We start from the raw sequence: 17,276 nt of genomic DNA, 5'->3' as shown, positions 1-17,276 counted from the left end.
GGTGGCTAACATGGACCATCATGATAAGAGGTTCACAGTGGATCGTTTTGTTTTTGTTAGTATTTGCACAAATTAGTTAGAGTACCACAAATCTTATCATATACACCATCAAAAGTGACCAATTTTCACTAACTACAAATGCTAAGAATGGCTATTATTACATGTTGAAAGTTAAAACTACTAATAAAAAATAGTAATAATTTTGTTAAGACATACCAAGAAACCAAATATAAGCATCATATAATTTGCAAAACCATTTAGAAGTAGCATAAAAGGTTTTATATTTCATACAACATATAAATTACACATATATGGATTGGTACTTTCTACCAGCAAATGGAAGGCAACTTAAAAGTGAAAGAGAATGAAGAAGGCACATGCCCTGTCCTTCTTATATAGTCTACCCTTTCAGTAGTCCTCAAAGCATTATCATTCAGCTTCACTTGTGCATTAGCCCTCTTCTCTTCAGCTATTCTTCTTGTAGCAGCCAGTTTATTTGTTAACTTTTCTTGTGCCATAGCTTTCATTCTTTCAGCTTTCACCTATAGTAAAAATTCAACCAAATCCATTTATTTGATAGAGCTTTGATAACTTGACTTCAAAAAATATATTGATTTTATTTAAGCCTTAGATAAACAAACATACTTAAATAACTTTATTAGGAGCATCTATCAATTATTATGCCATACTATGTTGTATAATCTGCCATTTAAAAAAATAAATCTATGTTGCGTAATCCTTCATTTCTACTTACACAAAAGCTCTGCTGAAAACTGTATTATATGCACGCACATTTTTCAGATTAGGCGTGTTCTAGTGACAAACACATGTTGGTGTCTCACACTAACATGTCACTGACACATATAATTATAATAAATTATGTTATATTTTTAAATTATTATTGATGTCAACGTGTCGGTGTTCGTGTTGGGCATCCGTGTCAATGCTTCATCTATGCTAGTACGATTGTAGGTAATGTAAAGAAACTACTAGTACTCATTAAATTGAGCACCTGGTGCCACTGCCAACTCATGAAAGCAACGCATGTCTGTTGCTTGGGCTAGATTCTCACATAGGATAGAGTATCACTATGAAATATGAATCAGTAATGTACTGTTATGGAGCTATCAAATAGGTTCTCTTGTTAGTTGTTGTGACTGAATATTTCATTGGATTCATGATATCTATCTAAAGTGGTGCTTTCCAAACATAAATAGTATTGTTTTGTATTCAGTACGTTGGGAAAGGTGCCTGCCATGTCTTAGTACTTTTCAGGAATAATTCTCTTTGTCAGTGTATTTTCACAGAACTTTCAACTCTATACTTATGAATTCTGTCATCATAGTTTTGTAAACATTGAAAGTAGAACATGAAAAGATGAGCCATCATCAAATGAAATGCCTTAGAAAAGGTTGGTATCATTTAGCAATAATTGAAGGGAAACAATTGCACCACAATGCCAACACAAAAGCTACCACATGGATGTTTGGAAGAAATCATGGTCACTCCATAATTTTGTTGAAGTTTTAAAGTGTAATTTTTATCAAAATTAGAGTGACACACTCTGATTACGCTGAACTAATTGTGAATCCAAACTTTTGAGAATGTGATTTTCTTAAAAATGTATGTTGCTAAAAGAATCACAATAGTACCTCCATTTTCTTCATTTCCATTTCAGCTTTTCTTATCTGATGATTTTCCCAGGCTTGAATCTTCATTTCTTCACGCTTAAACCTATAAAATAAAGTTTTAACAAACAAACAAATTCAACAATTTACATTTATTCAATGACTTCTAAACATACGAGTACATCTTACCTAAGTGGTTAAACATGAAATAAACTAGCAAGTAATAAATTTTTTAATTCAGGCCATGTTTGGATAAATTTAATTAAGCGTTTATTACATAAGTGCTTAGTTATGTATAAAATATACACTTGTAAACTAACAAGTAACATAATCTTTAATTAAGGCCATGTTTTCAAATAAGCTATAAGAATGTTTTTATAATGTATTATGGAGGGCTTCCGGAATTAAGCTGAAAACAAACTAATAGACATGTCATAAAGAAGCTGTTTTCATAAGCTCTTCCAAAGAGTATTGCAAGTGTTACATCGGCAAGTAAGTTGAAATAAGCCAATCCAAACAGACGCAAGTTAAGTTGATTACCTGGCCATATATTTGGCACGTTCTGCTTCATCCCAAGCCATTGCTCTAGATTCTAGAGGACTCAACTTTCTAGCTTGATCTTCAATCTTGTTCTTCTCAACCATCTTACAAGGGCTTGATTCTTCTCCACATTGTCTAGTTGTGCTGCCATTATTACCCGATGCAGCTTCCATTTGCAACAAACCATTTTGATTCCTCATTGGAGTTGAAGTTCCTGAATGAATTGGACTTCTAGTAGTAGGAGTTGTTGCTCTAATAGGTGTAGCAGTTCTTGAAGGCTCTTGACTTGCAATAGGTGTCATTTCAGTTCCCATGTCTCTAAAACATATTGATTGAACATGGATTGTGTTTTTGTTTTCTGCTAAAACCTTACTATTATTATTCATTCTCCAAATTGATTCATCATCACATTCTACCTTCTTAGAGTCTTCTGCTTCATATTCACTACTAGTTGTTGTCATGAAGTCGTGGCATCCATCATCGTCGTGTTCTTCCTCTTTTTGTGGCACAGGAGCTATCAATCTTAAATCATCTGCATTTGAGTTTCTTGGTTTACTTTTTGATTGACCTTTCTCTCCACCTTTTGATAAACCAACAAGCCATTTTTGCGCGTCATCCCACTTAGACGGTGTTGGTTTTCCCATATTTATTCGATGATGATTCGAAACACGAGTAGTAGTAGTAGCAGCAGCAGCAGCAGTACCAGTAGTAGTATCTTTTCCTTTGTGAGTATCTTGTGCTGCTGATCCATTGTTACTATAGCATCCCTTGTCTTCCACAAATTTCATTCTCAAAGTTTTGCTTATAACTAAGGGAAGGAGAGAAACAACAATGAAAATTCAGGGTCTATAAATTTTTGCTCCAGATCCTATCTATTCAAAGTCACTATGCTCTATTTTGTATATTGAAATCTTAGTTAACTTTCTATGTATTTGTTTGGGAAAAAGCCTTATCTAGATTGAAGTAATTTTTTTCAACTTGAGATCCTTAATTGCATGTAATGTATATATAACTTTTTTTCTTTTACATATATGAGAAACATAGCAGAACTACCAAAACAGATGTATATATCAAAGGAGGAAGAAAGACATATATTAGAGGAACACAGAATTAAACACTAAGTTCAGAGTATATATTGCTCAATGCTTACTGTTTAAGAGAATGAATGATATGATGTACCTTCTTATTAATACTTGAAAACCATGAAATTCTGAGAGTTGCAGAGAAATGAGTGAATTTGAGATCCATTCAATATTAAAATATACTACTAATAATTAACAAAATATACTGTGCATGGTTTCACAAAAAAGGAGGGGGGCCATTTAGGACAAGAATAGATAGATAAAAAAGAAGAAACATAGAATAACAATTTACCTTGGAAATTGATGAGCTTTTTTATTATTAATATTATTATTACTAAGCAAGTAATGCAGGTGCCATGTGGGTTGGAATTGGAATCCACATTTCATATCTTCACTCTATAGAGTTAGCAAACAAAGGAATCATGGTAGAATTGAATTGGTTTATTGATTTATGTGTCAGAGACAAGTCCACTAGGTAGGAAAATACTACTAGTTAATAGTAACCATAGTACTACTGTTATATTTCTACTGTCTCCAAAGAGAAAAAAATGAGTTAAAAACTATGGTTGTACTTGTAACGGTTATACTAGATCTAGTGTAGATAAAATAGTATAACATGAGGTGTGATGGATGGACACGTGGACGGTGTAAGATTAAGAAGAGCATAGAGGATCTGTGATACTCCTGAGCTGAGGGGTATGATAATGGAGGTTTCTTCTGACTTTTTCACGTGGCCATAAGATGCTCCAATCCAAGTTTGTGATGATACTGATACAGACAGTTTCATAAATTTGATTGTTTTGTTTGGGGCCCAAATTGACCAAAACTGATACAATTGGACATTGATGAACTTAGGTACAGAATAAAGAGACTATTTTCTCAACTCAAAAAAACTATAAGATATCACTTCTAAAGTACTCCATAATTAGTTCCACCTTTTAAATAATCTGTATGATTCAGATACACACTTTCAAAAACTATAAGATATTATTTTGTTTCTCATAAGTTTCTTCCCCAAGAAGTAATCTTATTCGAGACATTGTAATCCATTAAATATAGACACTTCTCACAATCAGATATAAATATTAATCTGTCCAATTGTAAGAGACAAACCATTTCCGTTAGATCCAATATGCGCAGTAACACTATAAGTAGATATTTTTAATACTCCCTCAATCCTGAAGTATAATCACTAATAACAATTTTCATTATTATTAAGAAAAATAGATAGTGTAGGTAATGTATCTATTTTACGTATAAAAATACGTAAAATACCCCATTGAATAGGTAGTAATAATGACAGAGAAAGGCGCGGCTACATATATAATAACATGTGAGAGTGATAAGTATTAAATGACATGGTACAGTGTTACTACTTAAGACATAAAAATGCATGGGGCCATCAATCTGAAAGACATTTGCCCATACTGTGCCAAATGCCAACTGACAAAAATTGGCATACAGACAAATAATTGTTTTTAAGCCAGAAGGGAAAAAAACAAGTTGGCATTGTTTTGTTGTTTATCTTTGCTTGATTTATCTCCCAACCACCATCCCCACCAAAAAAAGAACACTCACTCACTAGATCAAATTAGGTAAATGACTTTCCAAATCCTCATCTTGACTATTTTCTTTTCGGTTTAGTCGTAGTAATTTATCTTTGTAAATGTTTACCTCAATATGTTTAACTTCACTTTTTTATCTATTGTCATCGATAACATGTTGATGTGTTGGTTAATATGATTGTTGTTGAGTTTTAAGAATCAAATTAAGCCAAAAAATATACTTTTTACTTTTATTCACTTAACAGGTGAATTTTTAGCTGCTTATTTGCAAGACCAAATTTTCTATTTGGTGTAAGAGATGTAAGTCGTTTCATGTAATCTTGGACCAACACTTGGAACATATATACAAACTTGTGTTCATATATATTTATTATAATATTAATTTAATTAGGGTTGAGTTTAACGGAAGTGGTTATACTCCCACTGTTTATCGAACACTCAAGTTATCCGAAAGTGTCTCGAATAGAATCATCTCCCGTGAAAGGAACCTGTGAAAAATCAGGAAGCAATACTCATCATGATTAATCTGTTCGTATTAATCTGACCATATATTTGTAATAATAAAACTAAGTTGGGGAAGATTACATTGATATGTTCATGCTTACCTGATAATGACTGAAATGATCTATCTACTTACAATATATGATAGCAAGTTACTACTAAAAATACTTAATTATCCATGCCCAAATTTTCACCATTTTATTTTCTTCACAACTCAAAGGTTATAATGGACTTTTGTGCTAATAAAAACCACTTTTTACCTCAATGATGTCATCAAACCTGTTATACATTGGGTAACGCGCTACACCCTAGTATTCACCATTTGAAATTTGAATTTCAAATTCACTCATTCAAAAATTCTCACTCTTCTCTTTCATTATATTCATCTTTTTATCTCATTTTATCTTTTGTTCTTTACTTATTTCTTTTACTTCTCATCTTTGTTCTTTCTCATATATGTCCGTTAAAACAAATTAAATTTAAATAATGTCCGTTAAAAAAAATGTATAAAATAACTACTATTTTCCCCTAAAAATACATATATCAAAGTATATATATTTTTCTCAAAAATAAAAAATATACGTATATATCTTATTTTACGGGAATATGTCAGTACATTTTTTTGTGAACAATGTATGTATATCATTATTTATGAAATTTAATGTGAACTATATATTATTAAAATATATTTGAGTATACGTTTTTTTACGAGAATATGTTTGTGTACGTATATTTATAAAGTTTAATATGATATATATATATATATATATATATATATATATATATTCATAAAATATATAGTTTTTCAAAAAAAAAATGTATATGTGTGTACGAACTGAACTATATATTAATAAAAATATATTTAAGTATATATATTTTTCTCAAAAAGAAAAAATCTAGGCTTAATTGCATGTTTGATCCCTTATGTTTATTTTAGTTTTTAAATTGGTCCTTCATGTTTTAAAAGTTTCAAGTTGGTCCCTTACGTTTTAAAAGTTTAAAGTTGGTCCAAAACGTTACTCACGTTGGATTAAGTTAGTCTCTTCCGTCACTTAAATTTAAAGATCCAGTTTGACAATATGGGTGATGGAACTTAACTTATTTAAAAAATCAATTTTAAAACTTTTTTTTTTAATTTTTTTTGTTTTATTTAACTCAATATCATGTCGTGGAAGAGACTAACTTATTGCAACGTGAATAACGTTTTGGACCAACTTGAATCTTTTAAAACGTAAGGGACCAACTTGAATCTTTTAAAACCTAACGAACCAACTTAAAAACTAAAATAAACATAAGAGATCAAACATACAATTAAGCCTAAAATCTAAATATATACTATTTTTTATAGGAATATGTTAGTATATTTTTTTTTGTAAACAATGTAGGTATATCTTTATTTATGAAATTTAACGTAAAGTATATATTATTAAAATATCTTTGAGTATATATTTTTTTACAGAAATATGTTTGTATGATATATTTGTAAATTTTAATATGATATATTTTTTTTTTGACAAGTTTAATATGATATATATATATATATATATATATATATATATGCGTGTGTATGAACTATATATTAATAAAAATATATTTAAGTATATATATTTTTCTCTCTCAATCTCACTCTCCTCTCTTATATTTTTTTTACCAACTTTCTTCATTTTCATTTTCTCTCATCATTTTCAACTTCATTTTCTCTATTAATTTTCAACTCGGTTTTACTAACAAGTTTTGTTTTTTTTAGAGAAAACTAACAAGTGTTGTTGTTATAGCTGAATATGATTTTGTATTTTACGATAACACTATTATATAATACATTAATTATGATTTTTCACGGGACGCATATTAATATTTTTCACACTCAAACATATTAGTAAATAAATTTATGATTATTTTTATTTATTAGTTTTTTTAATATCGTCAATACTAAAACAAGAACAATATTATAATATACTATGATTAATTATACTTCAATTTTTTCCATTTTTTTAAAAATGTATCACTAAAAAAACCCGTTGGAGTGTACAATTGTAACACGGGATCCATTTTTTTTTTTGGTAGTGGTCGGGGTTTCAACCCCGGACCTTGCATATTTTATATATTGTCCCAACAAACTGAGTTAAGCTCACGAGGACCACGGGATCCATTTTCGCAACTACAACGAGTGATCCGTTTTAATTAGTATTTTTTTAATATTTATATTTAAACACCGCGACTGCTTAAGTTTTATTAATATTAAAACAAGAACAATATCATAATATACTATGATTAATCATACTTCAATTTTTTCCTTTTTTTTTTTTTTGAAAATGTATCACTAAAAAACCCGTTGGATTTTAAAATTGCAACAAGGGATCCATTTTAATAACTACAACGAGTGATCAGTTTTAATTAGTATTTTTTTTAATATCTCTATTTAAACACTGCGACTACCTAAGTTTTATTAATATATTAATAAAATATATGTGGGTGTATGGACTATATATTAATAAAATATATATGAGTATATGTTTATTTAAAGGGAATATATTAGCATATTCTTATTTATGAAATCTAATGGGAACTATATATTGATAAAATATATATATATTAACAAAAATATATCTCACTGTATTTTTTTTATGAAAATATGTTAGTATATGTTTATTTATGAAATATATTTTACGATAACAATATTATATAATACATTAATTATGATTGTTCATGGGATGCATATTAGTATTTTTCACACTAAAACATATTAGTAAATAAAATCTATGATTATTTTTATTTATTAGCTTTTTTAATATTGCCGATACTAAAATTTAATATATATTTGTTCATATTAAAATTAATTATTTTGTCATTTTACCGATCAATATATACATTATTATAATTTAAATACTTTACATAATTTCATTATGGACAAAAAAAAAATCACTATGCCAAGCACAACCAAGATTCAACACACCGCGCTACCCATGTTGTAGCATGGGTATCTCGACTAGTTACCCAATATATTTGAGAATAGAAAGACTAATTGATGACGCTTGCTTGCATTATTATCTGCCTTCAATTTCAAGCATGTAGGATGCGGTGACAATGTTTGGGGAGGTGCGATTAATGATAGAAGAATTTTAAGAGTAATTTTTTGTTATTGGTGAATTTGATTTTACTTGGAGTTCAAATATGCTACTCTTTCTACATTTGAAACTGAACAAGTTACTGCTGGTTCTTGTCTCAAGTAAGTAGTGAGGAAAAGACTTGATGATTATAGAATATGATAATAATCAATACAACTTTTATTTGAACATCAAAGTATAGACATCATATGCGACATCGTGTGTTTATTTATAATTTGTCTTACATTTTATCGTCTATAAGTACAACTTACATTTTTTAAGAAAAAAAAAAAACACGGTATTTTAATGTTCAAAAATCATTTCTCTAATTAATAAGTACGAATTTTTTCAACCAACACGTCACTTTCAACACAAGTAAAATTTATACTTTAATCATGCACCTTATACTAACTGTTTTGTACATGGAAAAAATCTTCATGCACTATACATTTGAGCTTTGTTAATAAGTAGCGTCATTCTTTATTGTATATGGGGAAAAATAAAAGAGAGGAAAAACATAAAGTTGAGTTCATCAACCTTTTCCTTTTGACCTGGAGGATTACTTTCTACAACAAGGAGATAACAACAAAAATATAAGACATAAAGATTGTAAATCCTTGATTCCTTCCATCTAGATCGCACATATAATGAAGCAGAGCATTGAATTTTCATTTTGGTTGTCTCAACCTGGAGTAACAGACAGGTACTTGCGGCACAATTTTGACAGTGAATAACATGGCGTGAAACAACAGCAGGTCACAAAATTGAGCAACCCCCGCCCTGCCTTCAATCAATGCACAGATGTCTTTACCGGTAAGGGACTCGGTGCAAATTTGGTAGATGGGAAAATCGATCATAAATTGCTAGAGTAATCTTTTCCAATAAATGTTTTAAGTTCTTCCTTAGCTGCTTCCATCACAACGTTAAAGTCTATCTTGGTATACCTTCCCCTGCGATCCACAATTTAAATCTCAGTTTTAGCAACTTGCCTAGACGAATGATATAAAATATGTAGACAAATAACATCCAATAATACACATTCAATGTTAAACAAAAGTAGGACTGAAAAAATGAAACGAATGGACATTGCTCACTAGAGTTTCTTCCTTTTGTTTCACAAATCAAAGCTAAAACTTATGAAATAGAAAATCTGGAAAAGGTTTACTTATTAATATAATTGACGTACGGTTTACTTATTGATAATGATATTACCTAAAAGTCACCCAATTTATTTGATACCAACAAGTATTTAAGGACATGGAATCAAAAGTTTTTCAACGTACCAGAAATGGGTTTTACCCCATATTGTATAAGGGTAGGCTGGGCTTGCAATTCCATGCATTACCCTCGCAACAGCTCTTGGTGTAAAGCGAGCATGTGAATTGCTCTGTAGAAAAACCTGGTAATCCCCAGAGAAACAGGTAATTTTCAGAATTTCCTCTTTCAAACATGATATGCATCAAGTTAATATTAGATTCTCAGAATGCCTGTGTAACGACTCACCTTTATATCTGCCCGCAGGAAACGGCTGCATATGTAAATAACAGCTATTTTAGTACAAGATCATGGCAGCATATAACATAAATATGTCCTTATCATCATATAAGTAGGTTGCACTTGCAAGAGAAATGATATTTGAACAACCACTTTTTGACAACTTTTGTGACAATTTTCTCTCTCATACACACATTGTTCTTCTACTTTCGCTCTCTATTGCTTTGATATTTGTGCCACTACCTAAATTTCTTTGTATAATGTGGTTGTGCAACAAGTTGTCACATAAAAAGGTTGTTCAAATAACATTGCTCCTTACAATAATAATTTTGGGGCATAAACCAGGACAAATATATTTTCCAATTTTCAATACCCAATTTTTTTTTAAGATCATATAGTTTGAAGTCATTTTAGAAGTCATTGATTAAATGTGTTCTTTAGTACAGAACTTAGGTGACAGAAACTAGTAAGGACCTGCTTTGATCAATTTTCTTGCAGAAATCAGCATTATCAACTCCAGCAAAGTAATCCAATATTATCCTTTGCAAGCATGAAGTGTGATCAGAACTACTGCAACCACTCATCTTATCACATAGATTTACTGCAAAATATGCAGCATTAAACATTGCATCCATTTTTCGTACCTACACAAGAAGCGGAACCATGAGAAAATAACACACAAAAATGCAATGAATTATCCACCCGGTTATAGTTCCTGATACAGAGTCAGGACTTATGAGTTGTGATGATTGAGAGAAATATGAGACAATACCATAATAATTACTTTTCAATCTTTGAATACCGTAAAAGGAAAATTGTTCATAGGATACAACGTCCTGAGTAAATACAAGAGAAATGGTAAGAACACCGACTTTCTAACACCCACTCTTTTATTGGGTGAAACCCATGTGGATCTCACCGCTTTATATGGGATGCATTTCCAAGGTGTGGGACTCGCATAGGTTTCATCCAATAAGAGAGTGAATGTTAGAGAAAGTGTTAGAGAGTGTCCAAAGCACTCCTCTAAATATAAATACTACAATGAAAAAATATACCTTACAACATTCAACTTCCGATAACCATCGTGTAATATCTGCTGATAGAGAAAAAAAGTCTGCTGGGGCTTCAAGAATCCTATAACAGTAGGCCATGTCCTTCATTTCATAAGTTATTTCTCCCTTCAACTGAGAATTTTTCACAAATAACAAGGTTAGATTGCTTAGTCCATAATACAACTATACTGTTTTCGATACCATACACAAGGGCAGAGTAGGCCAAATTGGCCAGGGATCCCAAACTAGAAAGTCAAAATAGAAATATTTATTTCAAAAAATAAATTTGCTCGCAAGAAGAAAAAAAAAAAACTATCTCGCACTGCAAGGTTCTAACTCAATGTATGCAGACACACAAACACTACATACTCGGTTAAAAAAAAAATATACATCTTTAGTGTATTGATTATATGAAACTATTACATATGATGCCAAAGATTTTAAGACAAGGAAATGCAGAAAAGTTTTATAAGATAACTGCAACAATAAAGAGATAAACCATGCTGCAAGTATTTATGGCTAAAGTTATAAGGCAAATCTACAATGTTATCAATTCATTTTCTTTCAAACTCATAAATCAGTATTTTTAACAGGAGTAGTGAAGGCTAATCAGAGATTTGATTCAGGGTAACAAAGGGAAGCCCCTGTCGTTTGAATTACTATCAACAATCTAAATTAGGTAACAACCATGAATCAATAGCTTTATCCATTCTTAGTTTAATATGAAAATTTTAAGGGCGACAAAGTGATATTAATCGTGTTAAGTCTAAAATTTTGAATGAATCTGCTAAGCTATCTTCAGGCATGTATTATGTAAACCATGCGCTTAAACAAGCTGGATAGGATTTCTCTCACACTTCATTATTGTAAAGTAGTGAACTTAAATTAGTTAAAAATTAAGTTACTCAGAAGAAAAAAGACATCGCATGCGCTTTCTGAGCATATTTTGTTATGTCCACATACAAGCTCAAGAAAAAAAAATCCAGTTATCCACTAATCCAAACCTTTAGGGCATACAACTGATTTGTTAATTCAACTGGTGTGACCCCCATGTCATTTGCCACAGTTGGAATATCAAAAGTATATTGTCCGTGCTTATTTTCAGATCTGAAAACACATTACGATGGTTCAGTTAAACAAGAGATGCATGAGCATAAGTAAAATTGAACTGCTATTCTCGTGTGATCACAATAAGGAAGTCATGAAAAATGAAAAGAAAAAGTGCCATCAGCCGGTATGCGTTCCCTTTGTAGAAACAGAAAATTTGGATCAGATTCCATCTTGAGGTTGACAACATTAAAATAACTAATAACACAATAACCATCCATTTCAGGGGAAAATGGTTTGAACGAAAAGCCAGGAAATTTAATATATGTTTATTATTACCTTTTCAGAATTGCAGCAATAGCAGAAACCTTTTGGGCAAGGGACACAGCCGGAGTCTGCATTAGTGCCAAAAATTAAAAATATAAGCCACTGAATAATTGCTCAAACAACATTTATCTTTCTAACTTTCAGTTAAAAATTAACAAACACAAGATGGGATTGTCGTATCTGAATCTCTTCAATCCGGAAATTATACTATAGTTTAAATATACAGTTTAGATAAGTAGGTTACTGAATTTATCTTGTACGATACAACATATTCTACATGCAATTGAAGGTCTGTTTGCACGCACCATATGAAAATTCAGAACACACGTTGCATTTGTCTGTGGAAGTAAATGTAAGTACTGCACGTCACCCAGCTCCAAGCGTGTCAAAACTGTGAGAATCACCTAGTAAAGGAAATATTGGAGAAAAGTTTTAATCTGTAGACCTAGTCTGGAAAAGGTAACACATGATTATCTAGAGTTTCCTTTCAAGAGAAAGTTTTGTTACTAGCATGTGCATATCTATTTCGTAAATGGATAAATGACTGGTGCCTATAAGTAGATGGTTGTCCATAAAAAATAAAACTCTATCACTTCCTAGAAACTGCACCTTAGCTTTATTTGGTCTCAAGTTAATCTGGACATGGGTTTTAAGCACTAAACAAGGAGATAGATTAGCCAAAAACCACATTTTTGTACAAAAATAAGGATCAATTACAAATTCCTAAAAATGGCTTTTAGTCAAAGTATAAATGCTCCACAGATAACTATGCTAATGATTTTCTATTCGTTGAACCATATGCAAAATCTTTAAAGCTCCTGAGATGGTTATCATAAATTTGCCCTTTTTCCCCCTTCACCATCAATGTATCAGCATGGCCAACTCCCAACAGGATGTTATGAAAGTCTAATTTGTAACTGAAAACCACTTATCAGGTTTATAAAAGTCGATATAAATAAATGTATAGTGTATATTAGAATTGAGTTAAGGACCTCTTCTTTCATATCAAACCTGCGTGAAGCAGGTTCTTTGATTAACGAACATATTTTCCCACAGGAGCTTTTGTCAGCAGGAAACACTTCAGACAGAAATTTATTCACTGCATATTCATCTATTCCTTCACTGCGGATAGAAAATTGCACATAATGAAGAACAATTTGAAAGTTTGAAAGATAAAAGAAAAAAAATTGTGTTAGTGTGTTATGATACCTGTACATTAGACTACGAAGTTTGAAATACATCTCATCATCATAAAATAGGTGACAATAGGACAACCTCCCATCCCTTCCGGCACGTCCTATCTCCTACAATGCCCATTCTATTTAATAAGAAAAACAATTGAAAGAACATCTTGTAGTGCTACTATTAGAAATTAGAAGAAATCAAATACCTGTACATACTCTTCCAGACTTCCAGGTAAACTGTAATGAATTACCTAAACACAGTTATGACAATGGAGTTCCAAAATGAATTACTGTAACATACAAGATCATTTATATTCCAAAGCAAATAAGTAGTGTGAATAACAAGATTAAAGTAACTATCAGAACATTATGCATGAACAGAGACCAAGTAAAGAGCTCAATTCTCCAATACCATTTACCCCCATTTTGCAATTTAAAATTTGTAACCATAAGTAAAATCTTTTGAGAAAAAAATCAATTATTTCTGAATCAGCTAGTGCTCAAAGGTCTAAAACATAATGCACAAGGAAAAGTGGATAACCATGCAACTAGAGCCCAATTGAATCGGTGAATCACTTTTGAGATCAAAGAGAACTCCTTTTATCAGAAACCAGTTCATGCAAATTAATGCAGAAAATAAAACATAGTATAAGCCTTACTGCTCCAACATCTCTTTTATCTAGTCCCATGCCAAATGCCACAGTTGCAACAACCTTCATAAAAAAATTGCAAGGTATCAGTCGGACAAGACATGCTGTATTTTTCTTTTTATAAGCCTAGCAATGTTGTATTAGAAGCATTGCATCATAAAATTCATAAATTGAGTGATTATCTCACCACTCTGATCTTGTTTGAACCAAACAACTCCTGTACGTAGCCACGTTCCTTTGCAGAAATACCACTATGATAACTCTAAATGATGATCACGTCAATTGTAAGATTTAACATTCAGTGTCAAGGGTTACACAATACACACAATGTCATGCAATATCAAAAAGAGAAATATGGAGCTAACCTTTGCCTTGATATTGTTATCATTCAAATATCTGCTAATTTGATCAGTTTCAGACTGAAAAGAAGAAAAAAAAGCACAATCAATTCCCACACACATATATATGACATCAACTGCAGAATATAACATCACTTGCAAATTAAGTAATTAGCCACATACTAAACCTGAAACACAAAACTTAATAACTTTTACTTTGCAAACAAGATTTTATTTCAAATACTGTAGCAAAGAAAAGAGAATTTAATGCAACATAATGCAGATGAGATGACTATATGAAATCACACAACACCGAGACCCAGTACCCTAAAATTGAAAAATGAAGTCCGTATACGCACCTGAAATTTGCAGTATACTATGATGCTTTTAACTTCCGCAAAAGGAGAAGACTTCATAAGCACCAGTAGGTCTTTCATTCTATAATTCATGTGTACGTTTAGAAAAACTCAGATAAGGATAGTTAAAGGGGAATACAGTCAGAATCAGTAAAATAGTAGCTTCTAACTTGCCTATTTTTTATCAAAGACACAGACAAACACAAATTGTCCCTTAAGTGTGCATTCTGAATAAGATTTGTGCGAGGAATATCCAGGGCAGACATAATGGCATCTAAAGTCGTGGTTGTGGCAGTTGCTGTCATTGCAAGGATAGAACCTACATTAAGACTCTTATGAAGCAGTGATGCTCTAAGTCTCATGAATGAAGGTCGGAAATTGTGAGACCTGTATAAATTTCAAAATATAAAGATCAACAAGGAGGCAGAAGCATATAGAGTGAGATATCCAAAGCAACTGACAGAAAGAATACGCTTCATCAATATGACATTGACATTCCCTCACCATTCAGATATACAATGTGCTTCATCAATAACAACAAGTGAGACGGCTAACCCACCAGAGATAACAGACAGAAATTCTTCATTCAAGAATCGCTCTGGTGAAACAAAAAGCACCTGTATGAATTATAATTGCAATCAGTATCTTTCACGTGAGAGTTCTAACATCATCGATACAGTAAATTAACTTGCAATTCAAATGTGATATGTGAAAATGGCTTATAAATAATCAACATTCACATGCATGCAATCAATCAGCAAGATTGCTACATATATCTACAAAAGAAGATCCAAGCCAAAGTTGAACTCAGTTGTCGAAATTCTCACCTTTATTGTGCCTTGACGAAGCTGGTTAAGCGTTTCAGAGGATTCTTCAAATGTCTAATACAATAAACAAAAAATGAGAAAGAATTGTAACTAAATGATCTATCATTAGACATAATTCACATAAAAGACCGTAAAATCCACCTGAGCACTGCTTAGAAGAGCGCCCGAAATGAGCGGAGGCAATTGTCGAAGCTGATCAATCATCAAAGCTACCAAAGGACTAACAACAAGCGTAATCCCAGGCAAAATCAACGCACTCAATTGATAACACAACGATTTCCCAGCACCAGTCGGCAAAATAAGCATCGTCGATTTCCCAGCAAGCACATTCTTAATCGCCTCAAGCTGCCCCTCTCGAAAAGAATCAAAACCATGAATCAATTTCAACAACTTCACCAAATTCTCATCAGAAGCATCATCTCTTGCTGCTAACACAGCCTCCTCCAACACTTCGCATTCATTTTCCCAACCATTCTTCTTTTCCTGTTGCTTTGCATTCTCAACACCCATACCATCCCCCTCATCATCATCATCGTCTTCTTTGTATTCCGATTTTATACGTTTACTTCTACTACTTCTACCACTATTACTACCATTACTATTTCTAAAATACCTTTTACCACTACCAAATTTTCCATTTTTCTTCCATCCTTTATTCAAAAACTTTTTCCTCTTACCATTGAGATTCAATTTCACAAAATTTCCTTCTCCAGCGCCTTTTAGTGCCTTCACTATCGGCGTTACCACACTAGCACCTATCAAATTCGGATGTTTCTTCACAGATTTCGCTACAGTTTTTGCAGAATCAACAACCGGTTCGGCTTCGGATGTTTCTAGGTTGAGTAAGGGTTTACGAATTTTGGAGAATGAAATTGATTTGGAGAAGAATCCGGCAGGGAGGGTTTCGATAGAGTGAGAAGATGAAGTTGAAGGAGCGTCAGACGTTCGTTGTCGGATGTTGAAAGGAAGTGAGGGGATGGAAGGGAAGGGGAAAGATTCTTGTTCGGGAAGAATTTCGGGGGGTTTAGAAAGGGGTTTATTGGATTTTGAGGTTTTGGTTTTGGTTTTGGATTTTTTGTTTGAAACTGGAAGAGGTGGTTTTGGTGGTGGTGGTGAATTTGGTTGTTGTCTTGGTGGAGTTGAGGAAATGTGAGAACCGTCGGAATCTGAATCGGAATCAAACTGCATTTTTTGGATCGGAGAAGAAGAACAAAGGGAAATGGTGGTTCTGAATTCTCAATTATGATACATCACGTTCCCGCCAAATTTTTATTTTTTTTTTGGCTTTTCGCGTTTGAGGATTGGGCTTCACTAAGCTTTCTCAACATCCTACATTGCTATTTGCACCCTAGTATGCTGTTTGCACCTGTTTTAAAAGTTGAATGCATGATTTTAAGACAAATTTTTCATATTTAGTTCTTTAACATGTTTCAATTTTATAATATTTATGTTATATAAACTTATTATTTTAATCTTTATGATATGTGTATTTTTGTATTTAAATTTATAAAATTATTTTGTTGTTAAAGGTAAATTTATACAAGAGGTATCCAATTTAAATTTATTTATTTTTAAAAATCA

At 31.9% G+C, this 17,276-nt stretch overlaps 2 protein-coding genes across 4 annotated transcripts; both read right to left on the bottom strand.

The window, feature by feature from the left end:
• Positions 1-205: 205 nt before the first annotated feature.
• LOC25501718 (uncharacterized protein At3g61260) lies at positions 206-3,805 on the bottom strand. 3 transcript variants are annotated; one of them, XM_013591075.3, is made up of 4 exons: positions 3,348-3,512; positions 2,169-2,976; positions 1,653-1,734; positions 206-542 (listed from the first exon to the last, which is right to left on the bottom strand). In XM_013591075.3, the coding sequence occupies exons 2-4, from the start codon at positions 2,954-2,956 to the stop codon at positions 327-329; spliced, it is 1,086 nt and encodes a 361-aa protein (XP_013446529.1). In that variant the 5' UTR covers positions 2,957-2,976; positions 3,348-3,512; the 3' UTR covers positions 206-326. The 3 variants fall into 3 exon arrangements, with proteins under 3 accessions (XP_013446529.1, XP_024627661.1, XP_024627662.1); XM_024771893.2 differs by lacking the exon at positions 3,348-3,512 and adding an exon at positions 3,543-3,805 and having other exon boundaries at positions 214-542; XM_024771894.2 differs by having other exon boundaries at positions 214-542; positions 3,319-3,513.
• A 4,979-nt stretch (positions 3,806-8,784) lies between these two features.
• On the bottom strand, positions 8,785-16,945 carry LOC25501716 (ATP-dependent DNA helicase Q-like 5). The gene is made up of 19 exons (XM_013591073.3): positions 15,837-16,945; positions 15,696-15,749; positions 15,373-15,485; positions 15,043-15,255; positions 14,872-14,950; positions 14,540-14,593; positions 14,362-14,436; positions 14,184-14,237; positions 13,731-13,775; positions 13,550-13,644; positions 13,333-13,462; positions 12,646-12,744; positions 12,353-12,408; positions 11,971-12,073; positions 10,970-11,098; positions 10,389-10,558; positions 9,924-9,948; positions 9,704-9,819; positions 8,785-9,370 (listed from the first exon to the last, which is right to left on the bottom strand). The coding sequence occupies exons 1-19, from the start codon at positions 16,881-16,883 to the stop codon at positions 9,274-9,276; spliced, it is 2,754 nt and encodes a 917-aa protein (XP_013446527.1). The 5' UTR covers positions 16,884-16,945; the 3' UTR covers positions 8,785-9,273.
• Positions 16,946-17,276: the final 331 nt, after the last annotated feature.

The sequence above is a fragment of the Medicago truncatula genome, chromosome 8 (assembly GCF_003473485.1).
Source record: "Medicago truncatula cultivar Jemalong A17 chromosome 8, MtrunA17r5.0-ANR, whole genome shotgun sequence".
In the NCBI taxonomy this organism is placed as follows: domain Eukaryota; kingdom Viridiplantae; phylum Streptophyta; class Magnoliopsida; order Fabales; family Fabaceae; genus Medicago; species Medicago truncatula.
This window is presented reverse-complemented; position numbering and strand designations above follow the sequence as displayed.

Bases quoted from the DNA above. Each gene is read 5' to 3' on its own strand.
- LOC25501718 (XM_024771893.2), bottom strand. From the start codon at position 2,956: ATGAAATTTGTGGAAGACAAGGGATGCTATAGTAACAATGGATCAGCA. The intron at 1,735-2,168 runs GTAATCAACTTA...TTTATTTTATAG, and splicing joins CGTGCCAAATATATGGCCAG to GTTTAAGCGTGAAGAAATGA. The intron at 543-1,652 runs GTACTATTGTGA...TTTTTACTATAG, and splicing joins TGGAAATGAAGAAAATGGAG to GTGAAAGCTGAAAGAATGAA.
- LOC25501716 (XM_013591073.3), bottom strand. From the start codon at position 16,883: ATGCAGTTTGATTCCGATTCAGATTCCGACGGTTCTCACATTTCCTCA. The intron at 12,409-12,645 runs GTGCGTGCAAAC...GCACTAATGCAG, and splicing joins GTGTTCTGAATTTTCATATG to ACTCCGGCTGTGTCCCTTGC. The intron at 12,074-12,352 runs GTAATAATAAAC...ATGTGTTTTCAG, and splicing joins ATTGCTGCAATTCTGAAAAG to ATCTGAAAATAAGCACGGAC.